Source organism: Mirounga angustirostris, unplaced genomic scaffold (assembly GCF_029215605.1).
Source record: "Mirounga angustirostris isolate CCGP_5_RB_7025 unplaced genomic scaffold, mMirAng1.0.hap1 SCAF_3, whole genome shotgun sequence".
In the NCBI taxonomy this organism is placed as follows: Eukaryota; Metazoa; Chordata; class Mammalia; order Carnivora; family Phocidae; genus Mirounga; species Mirounga angustirostris.
The window spans coordinates 65,893,239-65,921,048 of record NW_026991711.1 but is presented as its reverse complement, the minus strand read 5'-3'; the positions used below and the strand labels follow the sequence as shown (position 1 = coordinate 65,921,048).

At 38.0% G+C, this 27,810-nt stretch overlaps 1 protein-coding gene across 9 annotated transcripts in view; it reads left to right on the top strand.

Moving 5' to 3' along the window:
- Window positions 1-27,810, top strand: part of NBEA (neurobeachin) — a 680,995-nt gene that overhangs the window by 639,196 nt on the left and 13,989 nt on the right. For 4 of the 9 annotated variants that reach the window (XM_064586204.1, XM_064586203.1, XM_064586202.1 and 1 more), the window contains 6 exons: window positions 15,369-15,431; window positions 15,753-15,842; window positions 18,679-18,871; window positions 20,460-20,531; window positions 22,436-22,591; window positions 23,106-23,276. In XM_064586204.1, coding sequence (XP_064442274.1) covers window positions 15,369-15,431; window positions 15,753-15,842; window positions 18,679-18,871; window positions 20,460-20,531; window positions 22,436-22,591; window positions 23,106-23,276 — 745 coding nt within the window. Of the gene's footprint in view, window positions 1-1,043; window positions 2,122-15,368; window positions 15,432-15,752; window positions 15,843-18,678; window positions 18,872-20,459; window positions 20,532-22,435; window positions 22,592-23,105; window positions 23,277-27,810 lie in introns of those variants that run through there. The other 5 variants (XM_054506303.2, XM_045869315.2, XM_064586201.1 and 2 more) reach the window with 4 other exon arrangements.

Below are 27,810 nucleotides of genomic sequence, written 5' to 3'. Positions count from 1 at the left end.
ATTAGTGCCTGAAGCCGGGAGAAGGGGATAGAGGCAAAGAATGAATGAAGGAGAGAGAAGCCAGATATTATGAAATTCACGGGTGAAAGAAGGGATTTTCTCTGCAAACCATTACACTCACCTGATTTAGAACCCCCTGTACAAACTGTAATCAGATTATTTTATAGGAGATAATTCTGAGCTTAATTACTCTTTTCACAATACACCTTTGCCCGGTTCTGTAAACACCTTACAAATTACATCCTCCTTTTAGAACCAATACCTCTAGAATCAGAAAAAAAGAATTGGAGTAGCTTATCCTTTTATCCCAAGACCACCTCCAAATTGGTTTTTGACTTTTAAATACCATAAACCGTTTTGCTCCTGAATATCTGATCATACATTTTTATCCATTATAGAGTTCTGTCCTTGTAAAGAAGGTTGCAAGTTAATCCTCTTGGGAAAATAAAATATTTTAAGCATATTGTATGTAATGAAAGTGCAAGACAGCATTAAAATCGACAGAAAAATAGCAGATTTTTCACATTTAAATGAGAGTAAATAAAATGATACATGGAAATAAAAAGAAAATGGAATTAGGATTGAGACTTTCTTTACATAGATATGTGTTTATTATTTAAATTCTATAAAAATACCTGCTTCTATAAAATGTCACACCATTGCTTTGGACTGTGGGGAAAAAAAAGTGTGTATGGGCCTTAATTATCAAATTATAGGACTTCCTAATGAAATACTACATGAAAATGTATAATTTTCAAAAAGTTTTTATTGGATGGGAGTGGCTCAGCCATGATGTTCGCTTATTATAGAGATGGTCTGAACAATATATTACTGCTCCTGATTCCCTCATAGTGAGGCCGACTGCCAAGCACTAGGGGCCCTGAGTTCAAGACTCTCTCTAGCATTCTCATTCTGAGCACATAATTGCTGAATACTGAGGTTCCACTAGAGAAACTTCCAGAGTCATTCTGTGATAGATATGTCCTCCCATCCCAGCTCCTCGCCTGCCTCTCTGACCCAAAAACTCTGATGTCTGTTTTCAGAATCCACCCTAAGTGTGCCCATACCTGGAACACGGTTACCTTCCTTCCGCCAGCCAGCAGAGGCCCAAGCACACACACATTTGCTCTGACCCTGTGGACCTGTGTCAACTCAAGATTGCTTAGGAAGATGCTTTACCTCCTTAAGACCGCTAAGGAACTGCTTATTACGTTGTAGCCATAGCAGATTAAATTATATCAAGGGACATGAGTTAACGGTCCTTCTCCCCACTCCCCACCCTTATCTCCTCTACCCCAGAAACCTAATATAGTCTCAGAAACGTTTAACTGTCCATTCTTACCATATTAGTAATTAAAACTGATATTCTGTGGGGGAAAAAAAAAAACATACTGCACTCTCATTTAAGAACCTGCAATAGATGGGAACCCACCTAAAGTCTGTGAGCTATCTAATGCTGGCCAAGACATTAGATCCCCCTCTACTTCAATTGCTATCTCTATAAAGGAGGAATAATACGTGACATATGTTTGCCCACCTAAAAAGTGCTTAGCATCTACTGTCACCCAGTAGAACTCTGTAGATAAGTGAAATGAAGTGCAGTATATTCATTATTTGGTAGCCATTTCTACCCCTTTACATGCCTTCTGGGAGGCACAACACCTTTTATGAAAACATCAGTGTTGATATCCCAGAGGTCTGTGCTACCATGACTTGAGAATGTTGATACCTACCTAAGTGGTTGGACACAAACTCTTAAAAAAGCAGTGTTCAAAATGTTAGCCCTCTTATCTAGCTTAATCAATTTCTTCTTTTTGATAATGTTTGTCTTTGTATTTTTTAAATACTAAGATCATTACATTTCACATAGATAAAACCAAAGAAAGGTGATAGTTATCTTATACTAAACTCCAACTAACCTAAGGAAGATGACTTTTTTGATGCTTAAACACTGATTTAAACAAATATTTAATATTGAATATCAATATATGTCCCTTTTGTAAAAAAAATACATATATATATCCCACAATCTGCCTATAACTTCGAGCTTTGAAGTTAGGGCTAAAATTTGAGAAATGGCTTAAGGTTATTGATTCATTCTTCCTTGACAGGTTGAAATCATGAAGCAGCACTAACCACAGCAATTATGGCATTAAAATGTCAAGAAATTAAAGGTCAGAATAACAGATAATTTTCTTCTCTATGTCAGATTTAAAATTGACATTCTTTGACAGCTTAGGATCTTTGCCTGAGAAAAATATGACAGCTTAACTTATTTTATACTTGTAAAGCAGTAACTGATAATAAACTTTATCATGACAGCCTCTGGGCAGAAACATGACAGAACAGTTCTGGTACAAAGCTCTTCTTAATATGTAAACACTAGATCTGTTGGATATTAGATATTATTTAAATTGCCTTAAGTCTTGGCTTACATCATAATCTTCTAGACACATTATTTCATAGATGAGCTCAACTGACTATTTGAGCAGTAATTTTAAGCATGGTAATGAATATTCTTTCTTACCATTTTTACATATTAATAAAAATGATGTGATTTGCTTTATATTTTTACTTCCCAAATGATGGCCAAGAAACTCCATCCTATGACCTGCTGAGGAAATAGAATATTCTAGTTAGTAATTATCTGGTCCCATGGTGTTCTAATTCCTTTCTACTCAAATATAACACCATCACCAAGGAACTTGTGAGAACTTCAGATTCTCAGACCTTCCCAACCTACTAAATCAGAACATGCATTTAAGGAGATCCCTAGTGAGTTGTCTGAGACATTGAAGTTTAAGAAGCACTGTCTACTAAAGGTGTATAAGAAGATCTGGAAAGCTTTCCTCCCCCTCCTACAAAAGGAGACAGAATGGTGTGATGAACTTCAGTGTACCTATCACCTAGTTTCAAATTTTAAACTCTAATTTTTTCTATATCCCCAGCCCCTTGACTATTTTCAAATACACCTGCCATATCCATCTAACCCCATCTAACTTCCTATCCACTGTCCCACTGCCCATCCCATGGGCATCTCAGGATATTCAGGGAAAGGGTTCAAGCAGGTTTATTTTGAAAAACAAAAACCTTTCCAGGCATTTCATATACATCTCCAATTAAAAACCATTAAGCTAGGCCAACACTCTTATTTATTAAATAATTTTTCCAAGGACACCCATTTATGTAGCATCAGAGTCAGGTTTAGGTGAGGTCTCCTGATTCTCAAGTCGGGTTGCTTTAATCCCATTACTTTCTAGGAATTTTAAAATAACAGTATTTACTGATACTAGTTTTAGAGATGATATTCTTCTTACTTTCAAAATTATTCTTAAAAATGAGGAACACCTAATGTGTGTTGCCATTTCACTAATTTAACCTGTAAGGTTTTTCTTTCTATTTTGTTTGTGCTTTTGAATTTCTTAAAACTCTCAACTCAGTAAAACTTCCAGGAATTATAAGGGAAATTTTAAGATGGTTTTAAGAAATCTTTCTCAGTGAGGTGCCTGGGTGGCTCAGTTGGTTAAGTGTCCAACTCTTGATTTCAGCTCAGGTCATGATCTCAGGGTTGTAAGATCAAGCCCTGAGTCGGGCTCAGCACTGGGTGTGGAGCCTGCTTAAGATTCTCTTTTCCTCTGACTCTCCCCTCACTTGCGCATGCTCTCTCTCTCTCTCAAAAAAGAAAGAAAGGGGGGCCCCTGGGTGGCTCCGTCGTTAGGCATCTGCCTTCGGCTCAGGTCATGATCCTCAGGGTCCTGGGATCGAGTCCCATGTCGGGCTCCCTGCCAGGGAGCCTGCTTCTCCCTCTCACACTCCCTCTGCTTATGTTCCCTCTCTCGCTGTCTCTCTCTCAGGTGAATGAATAAAATATTTTTTAAAAAATAAAAAAGGAAGAAGGAAGAAAGAAAGAAATCTTTCTCAGCCATTTTGTTCATTGTTTATTTTAACTACATTCCAGAAAAACTTGTTTTGTCAGTCTTTAAGAGTTCCAAAGGCACTAGGGGATTATGGCATAGTCAGTGGTTGGTTAGTAGAGATTACAAATTAAATGTCACAATTTTTTTTTACTGTACTCTTATAATGAGTGAAAAATATTGCATTCTAAAATTGTGTCTAAAATGGATCACTCTTTTGATCATGGATATAATTACTCAAGTCTGTCTGCCTTAGAGTGTGATTATATGGTATCTAATAGGCAATAAAAAATGATAGAAAGGTGGAAACCAGATAATAAGTTTTATCACAGCCAGTCATTAAAATTTGAGACATTGAGTCACTTTACTTTTATGTACCTTGGTTTTCCCACCTATAAAATGATAACAGAAATGATACATAACTCATAGGTCTGTATTTGAGGATCGTATGAGAAAAGATATGGGGAAATACTTTGTAAACCATAAAGCACTACACAGACGTTGGTTATTTTACCTAAAAGCATAATTAAATGAAATACCTTGGAAGAACTTTTGTTTTAATAATTCATTTCTCTATATCATCATATGTATAGTCGACACTGCCAAACTGAAAAATGACTTAAATGATTTCTCTTTGACAGTAAGAGGTAGATACACAAGCCTATGTAAAAGGCTATTTTGCTGGCAAACTACTAGAACATATGGGCCATGCAATATTTATTTACTTATACATATATACACATTCATCTATGCTGGAAATATTAAAACACTAAATAATAAGTTTTAATATTACCAGTAGTTCTAAAAGTGTGCCATTTTTAGTCTAATTTTTCGTTACTAATATTTCTTGGTCTTCTTAGATTATATTTTCTGTGTTTATCTCTTTCTTTGATCTGACAGGGATAACAAAGCATTCCTTTGGCTCTGCTATACTGAGAATATGCCCAAAGGAAGTAGAATAGATTCCTTCAGTTTTCACTTTATTTTCTTGCTGAACCATTCCTGCTACTCCAGAAACCTGACATGATAAGGCTGTCAAGAACCAACAAGACAGACATGTCTTTAACCAAAACAGCCTACAATGTTGGCTTTCCTAGAAGATGAACTCATAAAATGTATAAGGAAAAAATTAACCCACTTTTCATCCTAATGATGTAAATGAAGGTATTTGTAGTGACGACATTGATGGCTGTCTGGTCATTGCTTATTCTTTCTGTGAATTTGTTATCCCTTGTCTTTTCCTTCCCCCATTTCTAACTCCTTTCTTCTGTCTGACAAGGGATAGCAACACCCCCCTTGTGGATCGCGTGAGTGGGTTGTAGCACAATGTTGTCCATTTACAACGGCCATGAAGCCTAATTGTCTTCACATGGGGCATATTCAGGGTTTTTCTCCTGCACATTTATTCTGAGACGTGATTGCAACAAATGATCAACAAAATGGCTGATAAAGATTTCTTAAAACCACCTTCATTTTCCCCCTATAATTACTGGAAGTTTTACAGAGTTAAAAATGTCAGCAAATTCAAAAGCCAAATTAAAATAGAAAGAAATAAAATAAAATAAAATAGAAAGAAAACCACTACATTTTCAATTATGGGAGTGGAAATATTTGCACATTAGGTATTCTTTTAAGCTTAAAGAATCATTTGGGGAACAAGAAGAATGTTATGATCCCTAAAACTAACAAAAGTATAGATTCAAATGTGTCTGTTTGTGTGTTCCTCACCCAACAGCAATAAGGCTTGCAACTGCAAAGAATCAGTGAATAAAGTTTCTATATAGAAATTAGTATCAAGAAAATTAATGACACACATTTAATTTTGATTAGTGAATAAATGTTTAATTTAGGTTTATCTTTTCTCCTTGTAATTACTGCAGTCCTTAGCTAGTCCATCGTCATCAATCGTCCACTAGGAAAGCATAAATAATGCAGCTAGTCACAGTGGGATGTGTGTCATTTATGTGAGATGTGCTTTTTCTCATCTTTGTGTTATTTTTATTGCATAGTGTTGAGAAGTGCTAATTATTGATTTTCAGAAATTAACAACAAATGCTTTCACAAGCATCTAAAGTCATATTTTACACAAGGAAGAAGGGTGAAAATTGCAGCCTGCTGTTTGTAACGAAAATAGCTGGAAGGGATTTCCTTATCTTCTAGTAACATAGATTTCAGTTATATTACACAGTTGTTGCCTTAGCATAAAATAACAATTATTCAAAACATATTGCATGCTTCAGTTTGTTGAAGTAGATATTACTCAATCTCAATACTAAGCATTTCAGTTAGATTTTTAGAGCTCATTTTTAAAGGTTTTAAACATATTGATAATGAACCTATTTAAAGCCATTTGAAATCTCAATATAGTATATCTAAATTATTGTTTCCCATTTATGTCAAAATCAAAGAAGAGCACTTTGTTCTGTCAAATACATGCAATACTATTTTGATTTTGATTTTAGCCTAATAAAAGTATATGATTTCATTTTGTGATGTTTATACCACCACCTGGTAAACCTTTGTCTTGATGTCATTCCACTTCCAGGCAAATCTTCTCAACTTTTATTATTTTCATTATTATTTCCTTTCCATGATCAGACACTCCAAGTGAACTTATTTTGTATGGTGAGGAAAGGTCGTCACTGGTACTAACACTCCTCCTCCTCCACCACTGCCTTCCCCCAACTTCCATCTTCCGATTCATCCAGCCTTGAGTTTGCTTTATATACATTGATTCAACCAGGGAGAATTTGGCAGGGACATTGTACTGATTCTTCTCACATTTCATTATGCATTTCTGGGTTGGGTCCTTTACAACTATGTACTATTTAATGATCACCCCAAAAGTGAACAAAGAACAAAAAACCTGGAAGAGTCCTTAAGACGTCATCCGCTGGGGTGCCTGGGTGGCTCAGTCGGTTCAGCATCTGACTCTTGGTTTCAGCTCAGGTCATGATCTCATTGGCATGAGATCGAGCCCCAGTGGGCTCCACGATGTGGAGTTGTGGCCTTAGAGAGAAGACTGCAATTCAGCCACTGCCAAACTAGGACCTGGCAAGGAAGGACCATAGGATAAATTTTACATCCCCTTCCTGTCTCCTGTCCTGAGCTCTCATTGGCCGAAAAGAGTGGGAAGATAGAGGAGCGAGAGAGTGGTAGGGATGCAGTCTCTGGAGGCCAGTCTCCCGGGGGGGAAAGGAAGATGATCCAGCTCACGTCTGTGTTCCCCCTGAGTTAGTCACCGCTTTAGGCAAATTTATTTAAGGCATCCCGGCGAGAACAGCCGCTACCTGACGCATTAAAATACATGTACTTTTCCTACCTGAGTTGACTTATACTTATTTTTAAATATAAAAATTGAGTGAGCTTGCCACCAACAGCACTGACCTGATTTGAAGAAAAACTGTTCTGGACAGAGCATTTTTTTTAATCCAAAGGACATGGTGCTTGCTTTTCCCATTCACTGTTCGTGTTAATTTGTTAAGTCAGGTATGTAATATCATCATTATAACTCATCAGTCCAAGGAGGAAATAGGAATCGGCAAGAGGATAATTCTCCTCTTTATTTCTTTTAGGTTTATACCAAAAGAATAAAACCAAGCACTGAGGCAGGTAAATGAACCATCAGAATCCTCTCCCTCAACACTGTGTAGCATAGTCTGATAGTTACAGCAAATGTGGTGCTTTTTTTACTTGAGTTATTAAGTATTTGCTGAAATAGTCTAATAATTTTGCTAGTATAGACTTAGCCTTAATGCAGTTGATTGTTAAAAGGAAACACGTTTGTTCTTCTATTGTGTAGTTTCTATGAAAAATTAGAAGCAGTTGAATATAAAATAGCATTTTTAATTTTTTATATAGTTTAATGTTTGTAAAGCAAGAAATAATAAAGTGCAGATATTATTTTCTTGATTTATTTTGCTCCCATTTTTCTAGCATTAAAAAGTAATGCTTTATATGATCTTGTTTTATTACAACAATAAACCAGAAACAAAAGCATATCAGTTAAAATACAGTCTGCCATTAAGTAATCTTTTCTTTTATCATTTCAGACTTCTCAAAATTCCATTTTTTTCCCCTATTTGGTATAGAACTGGGAGAATTGGGGGTAGCACAGAAAGATGATATAAATCACCTATGTATTTTTAATTATATGTCAAACATGTATTTTCTGGTAAAAAAAATAATATCCACTTTAAAGCATTAAAATAAAATCTCGCTAAATATGAGCTATAAAATGAGATAACACAATCCTAAGGAAATTTTTGGAAAATCCTTTTCTGTGTTCCCAAGGAATCACTTTTGCTATTTTTATCTTGAATTTTCTGAAAATTATCAATAATTAACTAGTAATTTCAACGTAGTCTGATTTTAGCCTTGTGGGTAGCACGACCTGTTGTACTTTATAAAATGCTGACTTTTCTGGAAAACAATTTAAAAGATGGCACAAACCAAGCAAAATGGATGAACTAGGTCATTTGACAGCTTTACCTTATTAGCTTCCTCACACTTTCTCATGGCACTTAGACCTTATGACATTTCATCAGAAAGACAATACTAAATTACGTTTATAAAAAAGACTAGAGGTTGTAAAGATTCTACAGGAGAAAAATGTATCTGAGTTAAATTTACCTGCATTGTGGAAAAGACAAGATTAACCAAAGTTTTTTATCTCTTGGCTACCGGAGGTGGTATACACTAGATAACTAGTAAACCCAAGGGGAGGGAGAAAACGTATTTATTCACCTAAATAGTAATTTCTTTCTTTTAGAATATTTTGAATTTATCAGTAATTTAAACATCATTCTGAACTATCACTTACCTGTTGCCATATGTAATTTTACCCTGGCTATGAAATCTTCATGTTAGCAGGCGTATGTATAATGCACATAAACCACAGCGTGTTTACTTCCTCTTGTGAGGATTTAATCCCAGCTCTGTGTGTGTATTTATAGAGGAGGTGGAATTTTGGCGGGGAGGGAAGGCAAGAAGGAGACAAAAGCAATTAAGCAAGAGGTGCAGCAGGTCAAAGGAATAAGGTACGTGTCGCAGCCACAGCTAACGCATATGGCCCCTTGGTGCAAATTGAAAAAGAAGCCCTCATTAAAAGGATGAATAATAAAAGATGCTCCTTCCTATGACGTTTGAGGTAGATTCTATCCCTCATTTGCCCCCCAACTGGGCACCGTTGTGCAGGGCATAGATGACGCAGCTGAACCCCGGGTCCTGACCTTTAAGTAACATAAGCCTAAGACAGAGCTGGTTAAAAAGGAGAGCTTGTGAAAATGTGGGTAATTTTGTAACTTGGTAGGTGGGTCAGGAAGGATTTTACAAAGCGGGCCTAACAAGAAAGTAGGGAGGAGAAAAACAGGAAACTGTCCCTAATAGGAACGTGCCCTCATGGGAGCTTTGTATTACATATAAGCAGGTAAAACTGAGTTATGTGTCCTATGTGTGTAATGAAATCTGAAAGTCCTGTTCAGGTTTACTTATTTTGTGCTGCTCTTCATAACTTAGGTCACATTTTTCTTTACTTCTCTGCTTACCTCTGAAAAATTCCATATTTTAGATGTCCCTCCAGAGTGGGAAAAAAAAAGAAACTTTTTTTTTCTAATCTTATGACCTACCTGTTTCTTGATGAGTCTTAGCTGGGGAGAAAAATAAATGCCAAAAAAAATAATAAATTAATTAAAAATAAATAAATAAATACTAAGTACATGGTAACAGCTCAGTATTCAACCAAATATTTTTTATAAGAATAAGTAAGAATCCATATAACAATTAAAATATAAAACTCTTAAGAAACTAACTTACTTATCGTTCCTATCTGAACAATTCCTGGTGAGGAAATTAAGCGGATTTCCTTATATGATTATTTTCTGAGATAAAGTTGAGTTTGCTATGTAAGAGTTTCAGCAGATCTGTACCCTCAAAGATCACATAGTCTGAATCATCACTTTACTTACAGCTTTGACCACTGCATTCTGCATTCACAGATACTTATACAAATAAATACACAGAATCAGTAGAGTCACTTTGGAGAACAACTCGGCCGTAAAACAAAATATTCCTACCCTCTAACTTGGCAACCCAATACCTAGGTTATGCACCCAACAAAAATGACTGCTCACCTCCATCAAAAGACACGTGCAAGAATTTTCTAAGCTACTTTATTCATGATAACCTGAAACTGTTAGCAGCCCAAATACCTATGGACAGAATCAATCTGTTGTGGTAGACGGATACAGTGGGACACTATAATGGCCACAACGACGACAAAACATTGATACACAGAAGAGTAGAGATGAATCTCCCAGGCATGTTGATCAAAAAAAGGCAGGCATGAAAAGAGGTACTGTATGATTCTACTTATCAGAAGTTCAAGAAAAGAAAAAATAATCAATGATAATTTTGTTGGTGCAATTTAATTATCATCAAAATCGTGATTAACCTGGCAGAGGGTGAGGCGTGGGGAAAATTGCTGTGGAGGGGCACAAGGGTGGTACCATCCCATACACATACATATATGTGTGTATATATATGTATATGTATATATATATACTCCCACGAAGACACCACCCAGCTCAAGATATGGAAACTTCTAGTTCCGTGCCAAAGCCCTCTGTTTTGATCTGAGTGCCGGTTAAAAGGGAGAAAACACACACGCAATTAATTAAAGTGTGCACATAAGCAGCTTTAGTCTAAGATGCCACATTCAACGATTACAAAGGCCTAAGAAAGAATATTATTTAAGTATCAGCAGATCCGTATTTTCATCTTATCCCACTAAAGACCCATAAATACATGGTCTTTCTTATTTGTAAAACACCAAAGATTTTGTCAGTCAAATTTGTTTTGAAAAATCTTCTGTTTTAAGTCTATTACCTATGCTAGATTTATATGAAGTGTGCAAGACTTCTGTTGCTGTGTATTATGTATAAAATATTACTATCACTTACTGATTCTGAGATGCCTGTCATTGTCACTTCTCAACACTCCATATCGCAGTGTGTCTTGCAATCAATAGTGGATCATAGTTGAATTGGCAACATTCTTTTACTTCTTAATAGTATATAAATTAGTGACACTTCTCACAATGGATAACAGCTGAGATTTGATGAAGTTAAATTGACAGAGTTATTTCCCAAGTTTTACTCTTCTCTCATACACATTATAAAAGTCATGAGCTCACACATACAGTATCAGTTCATTCTTGCTTCAGTTGAAAGTGCAATGCGGTAGGCTCCCCTTATCCACTGTTCGGCTTTCCACGGTTTCAGTGACCTGAGGTCAGCCATGTTCTGGAAGCAGTGATTCTGACCTAGCCTCAGAAGGTCAGCAGTAGCTTGATGTTAAGTCACAGTGCCTACCTCATTACCTCACTTCATCCTATCGGTTAGTCATTTTTTTCTAAAGATTTTATTTGAGAGAGAGCACAAGCGGGAGTGAGGGGTGCGTGGGGGAGAGGGAGAGGAAGAAGCAGACTCCCTGCTGAGGCTCCATCCCAAGACCCTGAGATCATGACCTGAGCCAAAGGCAGACGCTTAACCGACTGAGCCACCCAGGCGCCCCTCATCAGATAGGCATTTTACCTCTCACATCATCATCCTAAGGAGAAAGGTGAGCCCAGTACCATAAGGTATTTTGAGAGAGAGATCACATTCACGTAACTTTTATTACAGTATATTATCATTGTTCTATTTTATCAGTGGTTATTGCTGTTAATCTCTCACCATGCATATTCATTAAACTTTATCATTGGTATGTATGTATAGGAAAAAAGAGCGTGCATAGAGTTCAGTACCATCCACAGTTTCAGGCATTCTTTGGGGTCTTGGACCATATACCCCAAGGGTGAACATGAGACTACTGTAGATCTATAAAGTGATAGCTTCCTTGTAATACAAATTAACATTTTGGTAGTAGATTTTTAAAGGATTAACAAATGCCGAAGTCTATAGAAGTCAGACAGGGAATAAACCAGTGAAGCGGGCCGGGAGACAGCACATGCCTGGGTCCTGTGAGCTGTGGGCATTATAAAAGGGCCCTTTGCCTTGGCACCAGCCAGGTGTTGCTGTGCAGGAATGCTGATGAACCACCTCCTGTGGGTTTTTTGAGAGACGCCAAAAAATCCAATTTATTGTTTGAAATTTTCTGACCTATAAATGTTGGCTGAGATAGAAACCATACCTGTGAGCTGCTTCTATCTAGCCCAAGGACTGCTGGCTGGTGACATCTGGCTGAATGTAAGTGCCTATGCTGTCCTGGCTAGAACGTTAAGCTCTACGAGAGCCCGAATCTCTATCTGTTACGTTTGATGACTATCACAAATATCTAAAATGGTACCCAGTACATAGTAGGTGCTCAATAAGTATATGTTTTATGAATAAATAAAGCTAGATTAAGTCTCTCCAACCCATGCAGAATATGTATAGAAAAATAGACATATGTTGAATTTTTTTTTTTTTTAAGATTTTATTTATTTATTTGACAGAGAGAGACACAGAGAGAGAGGGAACACAAGCAGGGGGAGTGGGGGAGGGAGAAGCAGGCTTCCTGCAGAGCAGGGAGCCCGATGTGGGACTCGACCCCGGGATCATGACCTGAGCCGAAGGCAGACGCTTAACGACTGAGCCACCCAGGTGCCCTATGTTGAATTTTTTTAAAACGCGACTTCCGATGATCTTTTTTTGCTGTCAGCTAGCCAGAATTCCTACTTATCATTCAGACCTCAGCTCATGTCCCTTTTCTGGAAGCCCCTTTCCTAACAGCCCTGCTCTCCCTGTGCCCTGCTCTACCCTGAGTCTGACGTAGACATCACTCCTGGGCTCCCTTGCACTCCAGGATGGCCTGCACCGTGGTCCTCTACCTACTGTGTGCCCTGATTACCACTCATCTTATGTCCTCGTGGGCTGCAAACTTCTTGAGGACAGGCTGGTATCTGATTTCTTATCCCTCAGCATTGAGTAAGCATTTAACAACGTTTGTTGACGTCACTGTCTTTGTAGTACTGAATTATAAAAGTAAGCACTCCGACGTTTTCTCTACTACTGTGCTTTTCCTTTTCTGTGCTTTCAGTTTTGCACAAATGTCCCACCGTTGCCCCACTTCTATATTCAGCAAATGATTTTGGACTCTCTTAGAAGTAAGTCACAGCCTTGACCTGCAAAGATCAACAGTCTGAGCAAACAGACCTATGTAAAGAACTGTGCGTTGAATTTCATGATAAAGGGGAAAAAAAGTGCTATGAGAATATGGAGGACATTCATTATGATTTAGGGAGTCTGGGAAGGATTTAGAACCCTGCCCAAGGTTCGCATGAAGGGGAGGCATTTTCTCCTACATCGGGAGTAGTTCTCAGAACAACCACTCAGCTGCTGTGCTTCATAGATTACAGAATGGGCTGTGTATATCCCTGGGCACCTTCCCATACAAAGTACCTCACTCTTGACAGAAAGAAGACATTGATGACTTTCTAAAAGTGGGGGAGAACAGAAAACATAGAACAGGGGAGAGGTGAAGAAAATCAGCAGGTGCTCACTCCCCATTCAAACGGGTTGGTAGTGACAAGAAAGAGAACTCAGAGGAGGCAGCATGCTTTTTCAAGATCAGAAAGATCTGTATATTTTTAAATCAGGGGTTAAGGAATTACTGGTAGACAGGATTACAAGACAGCCAAAAGGTAAATATTGGAATAAGAACTTTTAGGGCATGAAGGCATGTGATCTGGATCACAAGGAAGAGGGATTCAGTTTAGTATTAAAAATAAATAAATAAATGTTAAGTGTAGGGAATAGATTGTCTTAATGAAAGGGCAAAATCACAATATTAACTTGATCACAGCTTAATATTTATCCTGGTGCCATTTGAGAGTTGTTTAAAATAAATACGTGTGTGTACTCTGCCTCAGTCCAAAAAGGATCGGAGGTAGGCCCACTGAAGAGAACTGTATAGATTTCTGGAAAGTGAGTGAGTCTCCTAAGATTTTCTGGTATAGTTTTAATATTTGCCCTTCAGAACAAAAATCAAGTCAAGCAGAGCATGTTTGTGGATTTAGTCCTTCTATGGCCATTTAAAGGCTACCTACTAAGTACAAGCACTGACGTAGAGACTGAACTGTATTTAATTTTACCCCTGTCTCCCCACCCCACCGCAGTCCTTTCTGGAGGATTCGGAACACAAGCCAGAGGACCTATTGTTAGAGCGACTTTAGCTGTTCATGATACATTAAGCTAGGTATTGGACATTTTCTAGCCAGGGCAACTTTAACAATGAAATTACTATTTTTTTTCTTTCAAGTAACTCTCAGGAGTTTATTGTTCATGATGTGAACCTAACCAGAAACAGTCTCTTCCCTCTTTTATAATCGTAAATCTTGCACTGGGGAGATAAAGTATGATGGAATCTATGTGAGTACGATCTACTTAAATAGTCCCACTTTGCGTATGTGTGGACCCCGTGCAAATAAATGGATACGTTAAGATTGGACAGCACTTAAAGAGATTTAATAATTCATCCTGTTGCCTCTGCAAATAAAAGAACCAAAGCCCCATTTATGCAATTGCTAAAATATGGCAGATAATGATGCATTCATGTTTAATATTGCTAATAAATTTGAAAATTCACATTTTTATTGATAAACATTTTCTTGAAATGCAGTCTAGGCGGACAGATTGTTAAATTTAAGTACTTTATAAATGAGATTTCTAGACAGTGAATGCGATTAGTGGCACCACAGGGTCGAGAGCCATCTACCACCTTACCTGCGTTCCTAAGCACTCAGCAGTGAGTTTCATATTTCACTTTTATGCGCAACCAAATTGCACACAATTTTAGGGGGAAAATTAGCATGGTAACAGAGTAATGACCACTGTAAATATTGTGCTTCTCCTTGTTGACTTAAATTACACGCTAACAGTGTTTTGGAAGAATCTTTTCTGTTAGTCTAGCTTAATATATTGATTTTTTTTTCGCCTGTAGGATTTTACATAGAAGAAATACATAAATCTCCTATAAGATTATATCTTTGACATACACACAGAAAAAGGCATATTATACAGTCCTGACATTTTGAGGTCCAAGATTATTTTTATTCATTGGGAGCCATAAAATCTCATTAATATTTCTAGCTGCACAGGCTTTAATAAAATATTTCATAGCTCAAGATGCCCAAAGAATTATTTCCTCTTTGGGCTAGTTATCTCTAAAATTTCAAAAAATTTTTGAGAGAAGTGAATTCATACCTTATAGACATTAAATAATATTTCAGCGTTCATCTTAAAAAAGCATGACATGCTAAAATATATTTTTTTGTATTGAAAATTTGGCCATCATTAATTAATCATTATACAAAAGTCTTAATGATTACCCTCTGTATTGACTGGAATATATGATTTTCTGAATTTTATTTCGTATCATTGGTGGACTGACTATGTATCATTCTTTTTTCCCAAGATCCCAGAAGCTTATTTCATTAGAGATCCCCATACATTCCTCCTTACACAGGACTTTATTAAGGTATACGTGGTGTATTTAGTGTTAGAAGTGTTCTTTGGCCTCAGCTGCATGCACTCACAGGCATAACACTCCCACATTTAACCCCAGCTTCTACGTAAGAATAACCACTTGGTTAATGGAAGCATGTTTGGAAGGAGAAAGCAAAGCCTGTCTACAAAATACTAACACTTGGATGATTCTGCACCCTGAGAGAAGAGCACCCGGTGAATTTTCTGGACTTCTTTCATGGCTGACTTGGGATCCACTTGCATTGTCAGGGAGTGTGTTGACCTCTCTCGTTGATGCATATTGATTATGACAATCACTCTCCTTCCCCTGCAGGCCATGGAGGCCCAGATACAGAACTTTGGACAGACGCCATCTCAGTTGCTTATTGAGCCACATCCTCCTCGGAGCTCTGCCATGCACCTGGTAAGACAGAGCAGCCTGAAAAGAAAGTTTTCTGCTTTCTTTGTACCTGGGTACGCATCAAATAAGATCATCATTTCAGCAGCGCTTTTAAAGGCTTCTCGATGTATTGGTTAAGTCTTTAGGCTCAGTAGATGCTGATACCCTGCAGAGGCACATAGGGGAATGCGGTTCTTACCTTTAAGTCCTGCCCCACTCGCCCAGTTTGGGGTTCACAACAATTGCCCTCTTCTCTGACTCTATATGCCTCTGCCTAAACTCATTCAGACACATACAGGCACCAGAATTAGATTTGATTTATAAGGTAGGATGAAAATATAATATCAACACAATATGATACGGCCCAATTTAATCTTTTGGGGCAAGGTTGAGTAGGGGGAGTAGCTCATTTTAAGAAGAGGGCAGAAATACAGAGGTAACTTGCAGAGGCAGGAGAGTTAAAAACAAGGGCTCCGGAGCCAGTCTGGTCAAACGCCAGCTCTGCCTCTAGCTAGGGAATGACCTGGGCAAGGTGTTTAACCTCCCTGTTTATGTTGCGGCATCTGTTACATGAAAGCAAAAATACCATCTGCCCTGAGAATATCATGACTTAATCCCGTAGAGCACTTAGACCAGCACCTGTGCAATACGTTCTCAATAAGTGTTAGCTGGTATCATCAGCACCGCTCCCTGCTCGTATTAAAGCTTTTATTCCCGTTTTACAAGGGCTGAGGTAATACTCTTTTCATTTTAATCTGAATTTTATTTTATTTATTTATTTATTTATTTTAAAGATTTTATTTATTTATTTGCCAGAGAGAGAAAGAGCACAAGCAGGGGGAGTGGCAGGCAGAGGGAGAAGCAGGCTCCCCGCTGAGCAAGGAACCCGATGTGGGACTCGATCCCGGGACCCTGGGATCATGACCTGAGCCGAAGGCAGACGCTTAACAACTGAGCCACCCAGGCGTCCCTTAATCTGAATTTTAAAAGCTCATTTTCGTGACAAAATAGGCCTTTTTCAGTTTATTCGCAAATTGTACATTTCCCTCTTTAATTTGAAGATGGTACATTTTTTCTGAGAAATTTCTGTAGAAGGAATTTTATTTTTTAAGCTGTGGGTTTCCACTGATTCCTTTACTGAAGTGAAAAATGCTTGAAGGTAAAAGAACGTGTTTGCAAAATGAATTAAAGTTCATCCATTTTTCTAGGCAGTTATCAAGGCAGCAAGTACCCTAATTTTGGAGTAAAGAGCTCTGAAATATGGTCCATAGTATATGTGCAAACAAATTTATAAGCTGTTATTTTGTGGCAGAAGTACTGTTCAGACCTTTCATTTATTTTCTCAGTTACTTAATAAATTCGTATCGAGTTCCTTCTGTGTGTCAGACATGACGCTAAGGAACTGGCAACACAGAGGGGGCTGCATCCTCCAGACCTTCAACGAATCGATGGCCAAACTCCTAGTGAAACAAATCAATGTGTTCGAAAACATGTTTTTTCTCTCTACAATGGCTCCAACAGCTTCAGCCCCCTTGGTCACTAATGAACTCTTCTGCTTGAAATTGGTCTTTGCATGTGACAAAGCAAAGAGGTTGATACCAAGCACACGGTTCCACATGAACACACAGTCACAGTGTAGACATGGGGGTGTGGCCTTGGAGCCTCAAGCCTTAGATGAAGAATTTTTTTTTAAAGATGTTATTTATTTGACAGAGAGAGACACAGCGGGAGAGGGAACACAAGCAGGGGGAGGGGGAGAGGGAGAAGCAGACTTCCCGCTGAGCAGGGAGTCCGATGCGGGGCTCGATCCCAGGACCCTGGGATCATGACCTGAGCCGAAGGCAGACGCTTAACGACTGAGCCACCCAGGCGCCCCTAGATGAAGTATTTTTAATAAGCTGTCTAAGAGAATATCTCTAACACTTTATTTTATGAAATGCTTTGGCAAAAGAGTTTTATTCCCGTGTTAGTTGTCTCTGTTTAATAATAATAATAAAAATACTTATCCTGGAGAAGTGCCCAGTCAGGATTCATTGCTTTCCTGGGGAAAATTGTGAGAGACTAAATTGGCATGGAACTGCTCATAAAGGAAACCTAAACCTTCTACGTTCGTGGAGCAGACACTTCATACATATAGAAAACAGTTACAGAACATTTATGAACGCAACATGATGGCTATTTCCAACATCCCCATTTTGGGCTTTCGATGCAGGAGTATTGATGGTGTTTTATAGTTGCTGGAACTGTAGCATCGATAGTGTCTGCTGTCTGTCGAGTCACATGCTAGACGTCTGAAAGCACAGACCGAAGGAAGGAAAAGGGGGTAGCCCTTAGCAAGCGCACAGTCTAGAAAGGAGGCGTCAGCCATAAGCAGTCAGGATTGCCACAGCAGAGACGCGTGCAAAGCTCTAACGGGGAAGGCTAGTACATTTTAGTTATTCAGATTGCAGCCGTGACCCCAGATCAACCAGGTAAAAAATGAAAGTATCAGTCCATTCACTTTATCTTTCATGTAAACAGTGTCAGTCCCTGACGTCACTAATTTTTCCGCTCAACTGATGTTTTCACCGCACTGAATAATGCCACTGCATCAGGAGACAGACCTGGGAGCTCACGTCTCACCCCGCAGTCTCGAGAGGCTTAGACAGAGACTGGTCGTGAATGATCTCGTGTCCTCGGCCGGCGACAGCACAGGGCCCTTGCCCCTTTCCCCGTGCCATCCTCCCCGGATGGAAGTTCGGGTTGCTTTGCTCTCTGCTCATGCTAGCCTCGTCTGTGTTAACCTCCGTCTCCCCAGAGCTTTCACTAACTGTGTTATCCCTTCTGTTCTCTTCTGCTCTCTTCCCTTTCTATTCAACAGTGTTTCCTTCCACAGAGTCCACTCATGTTTAAAGATCAGATGCAACAGGATGTGATCATGGTGCTGAAGTTCCCATCAAATTCTCCAGTGACCCACGTGGCAGCCAACACGCTGCCCCACCTGACCATCCCTGCGGTGGTGACCGTGACCTGCAGCCGGCTATTTGCGGTGAATCGATGGCACAACACAGTAGGTATGTGTGTCCAAGCACGTCACTTACTAGAGGGGTCTTAGGAGGTGCAGGTAAGTGAAGGTAAGTGCGCTGGGGGCTAGCTGGTATGCCAGATTATCTACAGACAGCAGTAGAGCAAATCGGTGCCAGACCTGACGAGAGGAGTCTTGTCTGTCTTATCCACTGTTGCTCTGTGTTGGGGCCTCACAGAATGCTTGCCTGATGGTTAAGTGTTCAATAAATATTCGGTAAATTGAAGCAGGTCTACAACTAATTCAGGTCCTCCCACCCTACCCTATGCTTGCCCCACAGGAAAAAAGAAAAACCACTTTTATCCCATATTAAACAAAAGTGAGTTTGAATCTGGTTTCAAATCCTCTTTCTTCCACTTCACTAATTTAGTTAGCAAATATTTGAATGGCCACTCTGTGTCAAATAGCCATGAGCACAGCAATGAACAAGACAGACACCGTCTCCCTCCTTGAGCTGAGAGTCTTTGAGAAAAGACAAAATCTAAATTGTTCAGTGATTTCATGTGTGTTTTCTTTAAACTCATTCCCAAGAGTTCCAGCTGGTACATCTTGAAGTGATAGGATTCTATTATCAAAATTAGACATATTGATACTTACCTAACTGGGACAGAAGTCAATGTGACCAAATGATTTAATTGGCCAAATTCATCCCTTACGATATCCTCGGAAACCCCAGGACTCTCACTGTCTCCAGGACTAAATGGATAAGCCATGGTAAATTAATCTGAATTTTTCTATTCTATTGACTTCTGTATTGCTCTGAAAAACAGTATCAGGTATATCATAGCTTATTCTTCTAAGAATTTCTAAATGCACTTATTTTATGTTTATTGGTGATATATCAACATGAGGTATAACTAATTCCATTTGATCAGAAAGATGCAATAGACATCTTTAAAAAATATATAACTTTATTATTCACAGAAGTCTGAGCCTCTAGAAATATTTTGCATTGAGGAAAAAAACTGTAAAGGATTAATTTTTTCTTTAGCATTGTTCAAAAGTATTATATATGTTATGTAATCACATGTAAAAAAATTATGACTAATAACTCAGTCAGGCCCTAAATATTAATCCTCTGGTAGTAGCTTTCCCTGAGCGTAAGGTCTTAGGTGTGGCTCCATTTTTTACCTTCAATTGACTTGCCATCTATTGACGGAAAATGGAAGCCCCATCTTCCCCTCTGCCCTGGCCCAGGTGAGCCCTGCCATGCTCACGCCCACCCTCGCTTGCAGACACAGCTTCAGAAATTTCAAGCTCATTGGTTGCCCGGGATCTTAGCTCTCTGATGGGCTCAAGAAATGTTGTGATCTTCTGTTATATGCGGCTTCTTCTTGTTGGGATGAGAACACTCTTTCCAGCTTCCTACATCTGACATAGAAGCCAGCGTCCCTGTTGTGATGGTTTCTTTTGAGAGTATCTACAAAGATGTGTAGTATGGCCATCATTCTTACAACAATTTGCCAAATAATTTTTAAGCAATACACCTTTTCTACAATCATCATAAAACACTGCTTATTAGGAAGTTCCTTTTCTGAGACTTTTGTGGTAGTTTTCTCCTTCTGTTTAAACTTTAGGCCTCAGAGGAGCTCCAGGATACTCTTTGGATCAAGCTCATCATCTTCCCATTGAAATGGACCCCCTAATTGGTACGTTAACAACAAAAATACATTTTCATGAATGCTGACTGTCCACAGATTCCTATGTAGTTACTTATTACAAAAGGTAGTCGAATGATAATTTTTCTGCCATAAAATTAGTGTGCAAATAACATTGAATTACCATCAAGGAGCTGTGTAGATCATAATATGCCATCTAAGAACTTTTTGGTATTTAAGCAATTATTTATGGCATTTTCTTGATTTTTCTTTTTAGGAGATCATTTAAGTTGGCTCTAAACAAGGCAAATCGTTCCAAACTGTCCTTTCCTTCAGCCTAAACTATTTTTTAACAACTATATATTATTTAAAATATTTAAAATATGTGAGGACTCAAAAAAATCATTAAAGAGAACTAACATGAAAGGCATCTTTTCTAGAAATCTCCTTTCAATAGGGCCAATTTTTTTTTAATTAAAGATTTCATATGAATTGCAAACTTATGAGCTATAACTCTTTACAAAAGATAACGGAAATATTTTTAAATCATATACACATTTATTAGCAGATGATCCAGAACAAGCGCCTTCTTTTTCCTAGGCCTCAATTTCCTATCTGCAAGATGACTGATCAGGATGTTTGTCCTGACTTTTTCATGGGATCATGTAGAGAACTAAATTAGAAAAAAACAAAAAATGCCTTGAAAAAGTATAAAGCCATATGCAAGTTATGGTATATCTTTCCTTATATTTCTTAATTCTCCCTTCATCTTTGAACCCAGAAATAAGTTAAAAGGCAGTCATTTAAGTTAGTTACTTATACCCCTACGCAGAATAGCATTTACATGTCTTTGGGAAGAGATAAGGTCTAGGACTGGGAATATTTTAGAGTCTACTCCAGCTATTCCTTTGTCCAAGAAACATCGACAGTGTCACATGCAGCAGGAATGTAACCATGGAAAAATTAGCAGCTCTATTCTAATTAATCAAGGACCAATTACACAGTTTTCTAGTGACTCAGAACCTTTGGTTTTCTTTTTCTTTGCTACCTTTCTTGGTATAATTTTTTTTGGCTTACCTCCCTGGCCGTTGTTATTATTATAGCATTAGTGGGAATCCACAAAGAGTAGCACTTCAGTCTAATTGGCGTGAGAGGGTGTGGGTGATCATCTGCATCTCCTGTTTAAGAATTCAGCCCAGGGATTTAGCCTGAAAGGACAGCGCAGAGAACGGAACAGGCTAGCATGCAGACAGGCACTAGGGAAATCAGACGGTGTCTCTGAGTTCCTGACTTTATTCAGATTCAGCCCCAGTGCTATCCACCGGAGTCTCTGCCTGTCTCCTTCCTCCCCAGTCCCTCTCCCATCTTCTCTGTTCGTCTCCTCCCCTGCCAGCCCATTCTGGAAAGGCCTTCTGTCTGTTGACAATCCAGGTCTTTAAAGCTGCTGACCTAAAGCTCCCTGTGGGGCTGCCCACATAACAACATCCCTTGCTCAAACCTCTCCCCTCTTTTTTCCACATGAATTGTAAATGCCATCAGAAGATGACAGATTGGGGCAACTATTAAGACTTTTTTTTCCTTCTATACCATACTTCACACAATATTTCTTCCTCCTGATTACAGAACTTGTTGGACACTAATGAACTTGTGCATAGGGAACATGGATAGAATTCAAGGAATCTCAGTATTTTTATTTTCAATTCATTATCTGAAGTCTTCATGTTGTTTTTATTTATTGGGGGAGAAGTTTCTGACAACTTTTAGATATTTAAAATGGTTTATAAATAACCACTGCTACTAAAAATTAAGCTTCTATTCCTCCTGGGGAAATGTTAAAATGTTAATAATCTTATGGCCTTAAAAACCCATTTCTAGATAAAAGAAGCATAAAAATATTCCTTGATGAACCTCCTGTGGAATCCTTCTTTAAATTCTTTTTTTCTGTGTATGTTTAGCCAATAACTCTGGTGTGAACAAACGGCAGATCACGGACCTTGTTGATCAGAGTATACAAATCAATGCACATTGTTTTGTGGTCACAGCAGATAATCGCTATATTCTTATCTGTGGTTTCTGGGATAAGAGCTTCAGGGTTTACTCTACAGAAACAGGTAAGCTTAACTATGAAATACCTTTTTCTCTTCAAAATGCCTTTGTTAGACCCAGAGCTTAAAATAAAATCATGCTTAATAATGTACGCATTTTCATCTTGAGTGTCAAGATTCAAATTAAATGTTCACGTTGTAAGTAACTCATTATAACTCTATCCATTCCAAACATTAGCATGAGTCCTGATTTCATAGCACAAACGGGACTACTGTCCCTTCCCCAAATCAAGTCCAGTAAAAGACCTTAAACCTCCCCTTAGTCTGGCCCAACTCCTGGAGAATGAAAATCATGATTGTGTTGTTTTCGAAGTCATGTCCTTAAAAATCCCAAGGAACATTCTTGTATCATTTTTCAGAAGAAATTCAAGAAAGCATCTGTAGCTGGATTTGAATTAGCTTATAAATTTTCACATTTACAGATTCACTTTTCACAAATCTAGTAAAATAAAGTTAAGCTTATTACCATTTAAAGAAAAATAACAAATGAATTAAACCTACCGTTTTTTGTGTGTTTCAGGGAAATTAACTCAGATCGTGTTTGGCCACTGGGATGTGGTCACGTGCCTGGCCAGGTCTGAGTCATACATAGGCGGGGACTGCTACATTGTGTCTGGGTCTCGAGATGCTACCCTGCTTCTCTGGTACTGGAGTGGGCGACACCATATCATAGGAGACAACCCTAACAGCAGTGAGTATTTGTGTAGAAGTGTCCCATCAGACTACAAGTTTCTTTAAATATATTTTGCTTTTTTTATTTTTCTAACAGCTCTTCCTAGGGTTATAAGCATTCTTTTTTTAATTTTATTTTACTTTATTTTGTTATGTTAGTCACCATACAATACATCATTAGTTTTTAAAATATGAAAGCTTTAGGTGGCAAAAATCTTTGCTAGAATGTTGTTATGGTCAGAGTATAAAAAGAGTAACTACTGTAACCTTCAACTTGGGGAAATTTCCAGATTGACCCTGTAGTTGGCAGTCTTCCCAACCTCCAAATGTCTCCATCCTTCAGAAATTTCCTTCAGTATCTCCTCATCCATTAAACTTTGTATAATTTCTCTCAACTGAATATATTCTCTCCCTCCTCTGAAATTCTATAAGGTTTTATTTGTGCCTCAGTAAGGACACTTATTACTTCCTACCACACAGTCTAGTAAATTTCTCCGTTTATTCGTTTAACAATGATTGGGTACTCCCTTCAGACTAGGCACCCGGACAGCAAAAACTGAGTAAGACAGTTCCTTTGCTTGTGATGATTCCTAAGTATTTTTATTCAACAGTACTCCCTGATATCCTGTAGGGAAAAAGTGGGGGGACTCCAGGGTAAAATAATTTTAGAAAACAGTGCATTTACTCTTACTATGTAAGTAAGTTCTGAAAGTCTTACTTACACAAACAAATCTGTTGAAATTTGTTTAACCCACAATTTCTCAAACGTGTTTTTCCATGGCCTCTTTTGCTCATGGCAGAACAGTTATTATTCTTTGGAATTGTTGTTCTGAGGAAACACTAAAATGGATCATGAGTCTCTCCCTTTCCATTTTAAATCTCTGGTTCCTGGGATAGTGATACACATAATAGGGTTTTCAATATTGTTAAATGAAGGGCACCTGGGTGACTCAGTCATTAGGTGTCTGCCTTCAGCTCAGGTCATGGTCCCAGCCAGGGTCCTGGGATCAAGCCCCGCATCGGGCTCCCTGCTCTGCGGGGAGCCTGCTTCTCCCTCTCCCACTCCCCCCGCTTGTGTTCCCTCTCTCGCTGTGTCTCTGTCTGTCAAATACATAAATAAAATCTTTAAAAAATATATATTGTTAAATGAAGAACTAGATAAGAGATTGCCTAGCAATAATCACTGTTTTTAATTACCAAGCTTTCAGTAGTTTCAGTGCAAATATTTCCTATAAAATAATGGTGTCTGTACAGTGTTGATAATGACAAGTACCTAAACCAGGGCAGTTCTGCTTGTAATTCATACTCTGGTCACAGCTTACACGGTACCTCCAAACAAACTGAACCATGAGTCTGGGTCCTCTTTATGACAAGACAGAGATAAGAGTTTTCCAGGAATGCTGGGTATCTGCCACTGAAATGTTGTAAGAGTAGTTGCCAAAATGGGGCACCTGGGTGGCTCAGTTGGTTAAGCAACTGCCTTCGGCTCAGGTCATGATCCTGGAGTCCTGGGATCGAGTCCCGCATCGGGCTCCCTGCTCAGCAGGGAGTCTGCTTCTCCGTCTGACCCTATCCCCTCTCATGCTCTCTCTATCTCATTGTCTCTCTCAAATAAATAAATAAAATTTAAAAAAAAAATCTTAAAAGAAAAAAAAAGAGTAGTTGCCAAATGGATGAGATGCTGTGTTTCAGCTGCATGGCAGGAGGCTGCCACCCCTGGTCTGTTCATTCCAGCCTATGAGAAAGCTGAGGATCGAAGCCCAGTTGTACGTCTGTCCACCCTTCAAGTCCCACCCACCCCCGCTCTTAAGCATTTTGACAAGAATATTGCAAAAAGAGGAAATGGCTTTTGATTGATAGGAGCGAAGGCCCTATCATAGTAGAGAAGAAAATGAAATATATATAAAATGAAATATATGAATGAAGGTAGTGGGGGATGAACCAGATGCAACCAAATATTATGTGAGGTTTCATTCTTGCTGCTGGAGCTGAAGACCAACAGATAAAGAAACTAGAAGTATATCATGGAGTAACGTCTCTTAGCATAGACACTGAGTGAGAGAAAGTAGTGCATTATGCATATCAGCCTCTGCTCTAAGTTGTGAACCAAGTTGTGAACAAACAAACTGGTTTGAGGAAAAAAATATTCGGTGTTGCTTGATTTCCAGCCAGCTCAAACAATTAGCTACCAATTCTACATTATAACAGATATCATACTCTAACTACTAAAAAGTTAATCTCCTTATTTATTCTTTTCTAAAACCATACCATTAAAAAACCCAGAAACTTCATTTTTAGCAGAATTCGTGTGTGTGTGTGTACATGTGTATAAGACACTTGATCTACCATGGATGGCTTTCTCATTCTCAAGCATGGCACATTATCACATATATTTTATCTAAATTTATTTTTGCGTATTTACACATCTTCATTTTCATAGTAGTGTAGTATTCATTAGAAAAGTCAAATTAAGCAGCAGGTCTGTGTAGTATCTTCCATCTATATTGATAAAAATTAAAAGATTTTAGATAACAAATTTTTTTTTAAGAAACAGAAGAGTGCTTGAAATCTCATTAACTAACATCTTCACACTGGAGCTCAGAAATGATGAAAATGATAGTTCCCAAAAGAGGATTCATTTCTTAAAAGCTACCACCTGGTAGCTGAGATAAGATATTTTACATATCATACTGCTATGAGGTAAAGAATTTTTTTACATGTTAAGTTATAGTAATTGTCTGTGTTAGCTACTTAATTTTAATGTGATTTTCTGATGATCTTTTAAATGAAAAGATGGTTAACGAAAGTTGCTTTAGTCCATCAGTTATCAAGAAAAATTAAATGTAGTAATACTTAGACTGGTTAAAGTTCCCTACAACAGGAGCTATATATATAAAAATGTTTATATTGACCCTTAAGAACAAAATTGTGAATATTGTATTTGTTAATTGCAGCATTTTATTTAGGCTTTCAACAAAGACAAGATTATCCTTAAGAAATTAAGAATGTTATTGATACATATCTTTTACTGTTGCCTCCATTAATAAGAATTTATTTTTGGTCAAAACTATTGTCATCATTATGACCCTAAATGACTTTATAAAACCCACCCTGCCAAGACTTCTTGAACATTTAATATGGACGTATGTCATATGGCTTTATTTCATCCATCATCCTTAATATAAGGGGGGAAAAATGCTCTTCTAGAATAAACAGGATGATCACCTAAAGTGTTAGGCAAGCAACAAGCATGTATTGAAGGCCTACTGGGTGCTGGTCCTATCTTAGCCTCTGGGAAAGCTGGATAGTCAAAGTCTCTGGCCTTCTGGAGTTTCCAAAAACCCATATTATACTAATCACCAAACTGCTTTTTCTGCTTGAATGTACTGAACACATTGAGTATTTATTACAGGAATCATAAATTGCCATCAGATAATATTTGGTATCATACTACAAAATGTTTAGTCTTACATCTTGGGTACAAAATAATAATTACATTAAAAATTGGTGTCAGCTTTTTACCATATGGATAATTATAATAGTAAAAAATTAATAATTAGTCATCTCTAGTACTTGATAGAGTGATTTATGGCTCAGAGTCTGTTAAAATAGCCAACCTGGTAGCACAGGTATGCATGACTAGAGAGACCACATATACTGGTAAATGCGCTTTTTTTTTTTGTAAAGGCAGTCACAGCCCACACTGAATTGCCTGTCACATCAGGGATCAGCCATGGGTGTTGACACAGACATAGTCCTTGCCATCAGAAAACTCACAACATGAAAGAAAAAGATTTTTTTTTCTGTCCCAGTTTATTCTAGCTACCAATTCACAGGTCAGAGAATCAGGCTGTGTGTTTTCTATCTTATAATGCGTTGCTACTCAAGACCAAAAAGCTGGTTATGTCTAAATTCATATTAAAGTGTGCGACACAATGCCCTTAGGTTTTGAGGGTTGTATATATTAACCTAGACTTGAAGGGGGAAGTCCTAGTGTGGAACATAATATGCCAGTAGCCGTTAGAATTCAGGGGTTTGGTCTTGGTGTGGACATTGAATTGCTTTGTATGTCAGAGGCTGAATCTTATTCATTCAGTGCAACATAAAATGATAGGATTCACTTGATCACTTTATCAAGATTAATTCAAGTGGCTAATATATTTATGTCCCTTCTGCATTGTCATTATTCTTTTTTAATGGAGAGCTCTATTAGTACCGCAGAGAAAATACAACTAATACTTGTAGTTTTTTTAGGTAGGTGCAGAAAGAGTTTATGGTTTCATTGAGTCAAATATATTATTGTGAATAATTCAGACATCTCAGAAATAGTCTTTTCCTAGTTATTTTTATACTTCTACTGGATTCGCCACAAAGACGATGAACATCTATAAGCAGATTATGATCAAGAGTTTCAGACCATAAAAGAAATAAGCAGGTGCTACCAAGCACAGGTTGCAGTTGAATTACAGCTGTTTTATGAATATATTTTCTAATACTAATATCCAGTGTTACTCTTTCAAACTTGGGACTTTGAACATAGAAAATTTTCTTGG